The sequence below is a fragment of the Limulus polyphemus genome, unplaced genomic scaffold (genome assembly GCF_000517525.1).
Source record: "Limulus polyphemus unplaced genomic scaffold, Limulus_polyphemus-2.1.2 Scaffold7996, whole genome shotgun sequence".
In the NCBI taxonomy this organism is placed as follows: Eukaryota; Metazoa; Arthropoda; class Merostomata; order Xiphosura; family Limulidae; genus Limulus; species Limulus polyphemus.
The window spans coordinates 26,341-35,528 of NW_013673606.1; the positions used below are offsets into that span (position 1 = coordinate 26,341).

General features: G+C 34.7%; 1 protein-coding gene across 1 annotated transcript in view; it reads right to left on the reverse strand.

Moving 5' to 3' along the window:
* The window catches only part of LOC106475034 (trimeric intracellular cation channel type 1B.1-like), a 20,565-nt gene extending 12,629 nt beyond the window's left edge, over positions 1-7,936 (reverse strand). The window contains exon 1 of the mRNA XM_013935731.2: positions 7,718-7,936. Coding sequence (XP_013791185.1) covers positions 7,718-7,838 — 121 coding nt within the window. The 5' untranslated portion in view covers positions 7,839-7,936. The remainder of the gene's footprint in view (positions 1-7,717) is intronic.
* Positions 7,937-9,188: the final 1,252 nt, after the last annotated feature.

Consider the following 9,188-nt stretch of genomic DNA (forward strand, 5'->3'; position numbering starts at 1 on the left):
AGAACTCATCAGGCAACTTTACACCCTATCAGTTGTTCAGGACTTATCAGACAAGATTACACCTTATCAGTTGCTCAGGACTCATCAGGCAACGTTAAACACTATCAGTTGTTTAGAACTCATCAGACAACGTTACACCCTATCAGTTGTTCAGGACTCATCAGGCAACATTACACCCTATCAGTTGTTCAGGACTCATCAGGCTACGTTACACCCTATCAGTTGTTCAGGACTCATCAGGCTATGTTAAAACTCTATCAGTTGTTCAGGACTCCTCAGATAACTTTACACCCTATCGGTTGTTCAGGACTCATCAGACAAGGTTACACCCTATCAGTTGTTCGTGACCCCTCAGATAACTTTACACCCTATCAGTTGTTCAGGACTCATCAGGCAACATTACACCCTATCGGTTGTTCAGGACTCATCAGGCAATGTTACACCCTATCAGTTGTTCAGGACTCAAACCACTATCAGTTGTTCAGGACTCATCAGATAACTTTGCACCCTATCGGTTGTTCAGAACTCATCAGACAACGTTACACCTTATCAGTTGTTCAGGACTCATCAGGTAACATTACACCCTATCGGTTGTTCAGGACACATCAGACAAGGGTACACCCTGTCATTTGTTCAGTATCTAGTGTTTCATTATAAATTCCACTAAAACCTTTTTTTTCTTGTTTGCGTCCAAAATAAGTGGTTTTCCGATTGTTGCCATATCACAGTTCATTTGTTTTTATTTGCCTTTATAGAACATTGTTGGTGATAATCTAATCTTTTTTCTTAACTTTTCATCACTAATTAGCGGTCCCAGTTTATTCTAGTGAGAGACGTTTTTTTTCTTTTTCAATTGTTAATACACCCAAATGACACGTATCTTTGAACAGCTATTACAATAGTGTTCTCTAATAAATATTCTCCTTAAGAGATTACAGAAGGTCGAACTTCCTTTACCAAGTTTACTGAGTAGGTTTCCACAAAAGGAGATTACAGAAGGTCGAACTTCCTTTACCAAGTTTATTGAGTAGTGTCAGAAACATGCTTTTTTAGTAGTATATATAGTAATGTAAATATATGGGTGTGTTGGGCTAAGGATTCTTCTACAGTAGGTGTGTGTGACTTGTTGGCGATAAATTCGGCAATAAACGAACAGCACGCACTCCACTTGTTTCTAAAATAATATATTTACTCGAAACAAGTTAAACGTATGTACAAAAATTCTTTACACTATGGACATCATAGTTGTATCTTAAACACTATACAGTTCTCTTCTTGTTGTCAAAAGTCCACTTAGGCTAATTCAATTACCTTTAGAATTCAGTTGACAAGTCGAACTATTTTTATCGCAATGATATTCGTGTATAATTCACTTATGCTGTTACATGAATTACCACAGTTGTATTCTGAACTTCCAATAATTGTCTGCTCTTTGTACTTCAAATAATCGTCTGCCTTTTGTCAAAGTTCACACAGACGGGTTCAATTAGTTTATAACACCCTTTGACGAGACAAATTATTCTCCTTATCTTTTTCAAACTGTTAATATCATTCTAACATATCAACCGTTAGGCCATTCACTACCACGACGTTTTCTAACTTTTATCTGACCGAACTTCTCTTTTACGTGACTTTACTTTTTACTCTCTTTTCGTTCGTCTGGTCGCAGCTATTTATACGTCTACCACTTAGGCCTTCTAGAAATCTCCCTAGCTTCGACATCAATGGATTGCAAACACAACGCTCGATAGCCTCGACATAAATGAATTACAAACACAAAATACACTAATTAATAGTACTACTTACACTGAACAGTCTTTTATATCTGACAAGTAGCTTTAACATAAGAAGAGATTACAGAAGGTCGAACTTCTTTCATCAAGGTCACCGAGTAACTTAGCTACTTCTAATTAGTAGCCCCTTAATGGCTCAGCGGTAAATTAAAGAGATTATAACGCTAAAAATCCGGTTCTGATACCCGTGGTGGGCACAGCACAGTTATTCCATCGTGTAACTTTGTGCTTGAGAACAAACAAAGCTAATAGTAGAGAACAGTTTTTTTTTCTAGATAAAGAAATATTTCATACACCCTAGAAAGAGAAAGTGGGGAACTATGAAAGGCTGAGTTTACATTGTAGCCATGGAAACATTGTATGTTAGTAAAATGAGGAATGCAAGTTTCATGTTCTTATACACATAATAGCAATAATGAATTAGAAAGTAGAATTCTGAGTTCAGTTTTTCTGTTAGTCTAATTATTTCCCAAAGAAAAGAAATAAAACAACTTCTTTAAGAAATCTGGCCTTTCAAATTGTTGGAGTGATGACTTGAGTCTGTCACCTAGCAACGCCCACATACACTTCCAGAATTTGCTTTGTTTGCTAAGCTTTCTAACGATGTGGTTTGCCAAGGATTTTGACTGTTGGTAGTCTTATAATATATCAATCAGTAACTATGTGTTGTATAAGTTATTTGTTCAATAGACGTCGTTATTTATTTTTGAGAATTTTCTTGCGACAAAATTATAATTTTTGAATGGAAATTACTCGGGCATGTAAGTTTGAACTATCAAGGCTTTAAACTAGCGTCCGTTTTCCAGATGACGAAGGGTTAAAATTGTGAATGAAGGAAATAAAGAGAATACATATAACACAACTCAGATCTAAGTTGTATTTTTATGTTTTCAAACACTTTGTCCAGTTATGTATGGTTTTGTGGTGAGAGACTAGTTTTCTTTGGATTAATGGAAAGTTTTAAATCCAGTGTGAAAGAAATGGTAGAGGGTAACTTTCTATGTGCCTATAGGCATCTTTGGACATTTTTAGGGACTCTCACACACACATGTGTGAAACACTATAATTTCTTCATGTATGTGCAAAATAGAGCAATCGTTTGACACGTCAAGTGTTCTCTTGTATCATAAAATGCGAAAACGTAGTCAAATGATGTTATTTACAAGACAGTGATTAACAGGAAGAATCTTTCGGACTTTCAAAGAATTGTGATAATGGGCGAATGTAGCTTAAGGTAAACCTACTCAGTAAACTTGGTAAAGGAAGTTCGACCTTCTGTAATCTCTTCTTAAGGTAAACCTACTCAGTAAACTTTGGAAAGGAAGTTCGACCTTGTGTAATCTCTTCTTAAGGTAAACCTACTCAGTAAACTTTGGAAAGGAAGTTCGACCTTGTGTAATCTCTTCTTAAGGTAAACCTACTCAGTAAACTTGGTAAAGGAAGTTTGACCTTCTGTAATCTCTTCTTAAGGTAAACCTACTCAGTAAACTTGGTAAAGGAAGTTTGACCTCCTATAATCTCTTCTTAAGGTAAACCTACTCGGTAAACTTGGTGAAGGAAGTTCGACCTCTGCTCTGCTAGTTTAGAAGACTCAATCAGAATCTTTGTCACTACTCACTGAAAGACTGAACCTCTATAACTCTCACCAAATATTGAGTTAAAAGACTAAATCAGAACAATTATCACCACACACACCGAAAAACTTGACCTGTTTCACTGCCTTAGTAAACTGAAAGACTCAATCACTATAACTCTAATCAAATATTGGACTGAAAGATTCGATCTATTTAACTTCACCTAACACTAGATTTGGATTGGATTCTTTGGAATTTCTCGCATAGCTACGCGAAGTCTATCTGCGTTAGCCGTACCTAGTTTAGCAGTGATATACTAGACGGAAGGCAATTAGTCATCACCACACACCGCTAACTGTTGGGCTACTCTTTTACCAACGAATTGTTGGATTGACCATCACATTATAACGCCCCCACGGTTGAAAGACAGAGCATGTTCGGTGACGGGGGAATAGAACCCGCAACCTTCAGATAGCTAGTTGACCGCCTTAACCACCAGGCCCTACGCCAAACACTGAAAGACTCAATATAGTTCTCAATATGCACGAACCGAATGTCACCAAACATTGAGAGGTTCAATTAGAAAAGCATATTTTACAATTAAAACTTTCAATTAAGATAACAATACAACCCCCCACAAACGATACTAACAGACAGCCGTATCGGGTATCAGAAACAAGTGACACGAAGAACGAGAGACTCAACCCTGACAACAAACAAACACACATATCTGGCAGATCTCCAAGCAACGCCTCTCGCTATATTTAGTTTCCGTTGGATGAGATTCGCCTCTTTAGAGCTCTTTAAAGATTCCGTATAATCCAAGCGCCAGTGAATAAATGATAATATATTCCTTTTTAAATACAAATCAGGTCAGTAGACTTGATACTTTTTCTATGTGTATTGTTTTAAATTCTTTGTTCTAATATTAGTATTTTTCGTTTTAATAAAAAACCTTAACCGTCTTAAATTTCCGGCTAATAAATACTTTACATATTTTAATTCAAAATGTTTTCAGTTTTGATTAAGTAATATTCAAAAGAAACAGATTCAGCCGTTTATCAAATTTCAAACAGAAGTAATCCCCCCCCCCCCAAGTGACTCAGCGGCAAGTCTGGGGGCTCATACTGCTAAAAACCAGGTTTCAATACTCGTGGTGGGCACAGCATAGACAGCCCATCGTGTAGCTTTGTGCTTCACAACAAACACACAAACGGAAGTGTAGTCGCTTATACCAACGTTTTATTGGTCTCCTTCCCTATCCTTAAATATTCTAGAAAACTAACCTTCAAGATGACAGTATAATTAATACGATTTGGTTTATATCATCACTTTGGTAAATATTTTTTTAATTCTGAATAACTTTATCGTAAGATGTTTTAAACAAGTCTAGTAACATCTCTTACTCATTGTTTCTTTGGTTTAGATGCATAATCCTGTTTTAATCACCAATAATAACATAAAATACTTTAGATGTTTAGATAATATATCATGTAAAGGACTATATATCTAAACCACATAAACCGCTTACATTTCACCACTATATTAAGCCTACTTTATTTATTTGCTTCGCTTTTCAAAACGGCACCGAGGAGCCGTGATTTCGGCGAAACTAGTCTGTTAAAGCGGGAGTATCGAATCAAAGAATAGATTAAACCATTTTTTTATTCACTACAATTCATGTTTTGGTGAAGAAAATAAAATAAAATAACAAATAAACATACCTTATAGATTAGTTACTGCAGTTTCGTGGAAGTCATAATTCAAGCCAGTAATTAATATATTTTATTTTCTTATTATTTAAAAAAAATCAGACATAAAAATTAATTCGTACAAAATTAACAACATTTGTCATCATTTTATTGAAACTATACTTTTTCAAATAATTATTTGTATATTGTATAGAATAAACTGAGGTCTTCCTGTTGTTGCATTATTATTTATAAAAAGAACGATCGCAAGAGTCTTAAATATTCAAAAAGTAATTTTAACCCACACTTTTTATTCTTATTTTTGATTTACTTAAAATTCTGTTAATAAAGTTAGAAAAAAAACGACCTTTACTCTCTATTTAAATAAGAGAATTATTTTAACCGACGTTTCACCTTTTCGGTTTCTTTACGGCTAGTACATAAAGGTAGTTTTTTCTATTATCCAAATACACAAATCCCTTCAGCATGCACTACTAATTTTGAAAGACGACATAATATGCTGTTAATAATTATCTAACTCTAAGAAATCCAATAATGCCAGTGTACTGCACTCCTTATAACAAGTTTTCGATGAAATTACTATTGTCCAAGTCTTCTTATCTGTTCTGTAAAAATAAATATTTGTTTTAGTATATATGTATATATTTTACTATTAGTAGTAATGCTATATATCTAATGAAATACAATAGAAGTTAGTTTTTGGTGTGGATCTACTTTTTATCATCAGCACTTCTAAAACATGGGTATTTCTTCACTAGAAGTTAGTTTTTGGTGTGGGTCTACTTTTTATCATCAGCACTTCTAAAACATGGGTATTTCTTTACTAGTTTTTGGTGTGGGTCTACTTTTTAACATCAGCACTTCTAAAACATGGAATTTTTTCACAGAAGTTAGTTTTAGTGTGGGTCTACTTTTTAACATCAGTACTTCTAAAACATGGACATTTCTTTACAGAAGTTAGTTTTTAGTGTGGATCTACTTTTTAACATCAGCACTTCTAAAACATGGATATTTCTTCACTAGAAGTTAGTATTTGGTGTGGATCTACTTTTTAACATCAGCACTTCTAAAACATGGAATTTTTTCACAGAAGTTAGTTTTAGTGTGGGTCTACTTTTTGACATCAGCACTTCTAAAACACGGACATTTTTTCACAGAAGTTAGTTTTAGTGTGGGTCTACTTTTTAACATCAGCACTTCTAAAACACGGACATTTTTTCACAGAAGTTAGCTTTTAGTGTGGGTCTACTTTTTAACATCAGCACTTCTAAAACATGGACATTTCTTCACAGAAGTTAGTTTTTAGTGTGGATCTACTTTTGTTTAATAAACATTCAAAACTGGTTTACATATTCAATTAATGTGTCACAATGTTGCATGGTTTTAATGTGGCGCATGTCTTTGAGGAGCCTCCCCCAGTGGGTAAGTGGTAAGTCTGAGGCTTAAACGCTAAAAACCGGGTTTTAATACCCGTGTTGGGCATAGCACAGATAACCCATTGTGCGACTTTGTGCTTAACCATCGTATAACACAGATTTAAGTAAAAGACTAAAAGAACCGACATGCTCATTACTTACAGACATTAAAAAGAGTATATATACTGGATTAGCGGTAACCACGAGGGCTTATAACGACAACATTCAGAATTTGATCCCTATGGTTGCACATTGTGTAGCTTTGTGTTAACAACAAACAAACAATCGTATATCAGTAGACGTGTGGAGAAATGAGCAAACGTAAGAAAATTTTGTTTCGTTTTTATAAACGAGTATATATCAGTAGACATCTGGAGAAAAGGACAAGCACATGATAATTTGGTTTCATTTTTACAAATGAGTATATATATTAGTACATGTATGGAGAAACTAACAGTTTTATGACAATTTGGTTTCATTTTTGAAAGTGCAACTGAAATAGATGACAAATTTTTATGTTAATTCTTCAGTTATTACTCTAAGCTATAAAAGTTATTCATAACATTTTTTTAAAAATTAACATGAAAACATGCATACAATCTTGCGGAGTCCAGGAGGGGATAAAGAGGAGAAAAAATATCTCGTGTGCACGACTTATTATATCAAGAGCATGAAATAATGATTTCGAGCGCACTACTTATCTCCTGTTTAAAAGGTTAGGTTAGTTTAGGTTCCGAATTTCTAGTTCATGGTTTTCAAAACATCACGGCATCAAATGTGTTGGTTCCTCATACAAAGATGACATGAACAACGTAGCCCGAAAATAATTTGAAGTCCAACAAACAACTAACTTCTTGCCATTAGCTCGAAGGATGCAGATCTCCACACCACATCTACTTCGTATTTTACAATTATCATATCAACAGTTAAACTTAAAGAAATATTTGTCTGCTATTGAAAACTTCAGTTTTCGCATGACATATTAACATTCAGTGTATAGGCCTACAGACTACATTTTATATACGTTCATATTAAATATATTATTTAATAGCCGTGTGAAGCATGTGAATATCTGCTCTCTCTTTACTTTTTTATATTTAGATGAAACACTTTAATTTATGAGCAGCAACAATAGAACGTACAAAAAGTCGAGAAAGGCCGATTGTCTATACTACGAGTACAACTATATATATATAAAATGTCCTGGCAAATATCCAACTTACCGGCAGCCAAGTCTTCTTTGATATACATACAAACTATTGCACAATGAGCTGCCTCAAAATATGGATACATCTTTAGTTTAGTAACTTGATTTGCAAGGTCTAGGAATGCTTCAGGATCCATTTTGAGAAATTTTGTTTCGATGTTCCAACGAAAACTTCGGTTCCCACTGTAAACGAGCCGACCTACGAGTGTATTCGATAAATCGAAGATATCACACTACTGAGATGTCGCTTTATTATAGTATAGAGGTCGCTCTCATTGTTTATTAATAATATGAAATTACAGATTTGTGATTCTGTAAATATATTTAATGCAAGAGGTTTTAGACATAACAGAATTCATAATGCCTACTTCTAAGTAAGCTTATATAATAGCTGATGAATAGTAAGCTGAAGAATTATTAAACGTAAATTTTTAATATTGAAGCAATGAGGCAAAAATTCTGAACGTAAAATTCACATTTGCTACAATTTACAAAAAAAAAAGAAGATAATAATTTTAACACAGAGATTCACCATTAATGTGGCATCATCGTCATCACACATAAATTTGGTTTTATTTTTAACCGTTTGCTACGAAGCCTAATAGGGTTAATATTTAAAAAGTTCATTATCTTTTAGATCGAGTCCACCATTACGAGGATTCACAATTAAAATAAACGTGTTCGAAATATTTTGACTTCTATTTCGGATAAGTAAAATATAAAGAAAGAAATCCTCGTGTTGGGGTTTATCGTGGGGCAGTTATTTACATAATTATTCTGTTTTTTTCCTCGACAGCGCTTTGTTTGCTTGTTGTTAAGCATAAAGCTACACAATGGGCTATCTATGCTGTGCCCGCCACGAGTATCGAAACCCGATTTTTTTAGTGGTATTATCTCTCGGACTTACCGCTGAGCCACTGGGGAGAGGGGACACTTTAACAAGGTCATTTATGAATTCCTTTACGTCCTTGTCAGTATTTCTTCACAATACTGAAGTAGTTAGTTTAACTTATACAGAGTAACAAGAGGGAATCCTCAATAGCCGCGGCTCTTGAAATTCTTATAGGCAGGATTAGAGTAAATTGATCTACGAAACCCTTTTTTTCTTTTTTTTTATTATTGAAGTTAAGCACAAAGCTACACAATGGGTCATCTGTGCTCTGCCCACAACGGATATTGAAACCTGGTTTCTAGCGTTTTAAGTCTTCAGACATGCCGGTGTGCCACTGGGGGGGCTTTTTATTAGCTATATTTCTGTGCACCAGCGATACCAAGAGTTTGGGATCTCTACCAGCCTACCCTCAAATTCAAATTATTTTAGGCAGGATTAGAGTAAATTAATCTATGAGACCTTGGGTGTGGTCAAATTCATCAATCCAAAGGGTTTGACCTCCTGAGCCAAAAACTGTAATTAGATCTCAAATCGGTCAAGAGATGACGGAGCTATGAGCTAAAAGTTTGTACTTGAAAAAAATCTTGGAGCCATT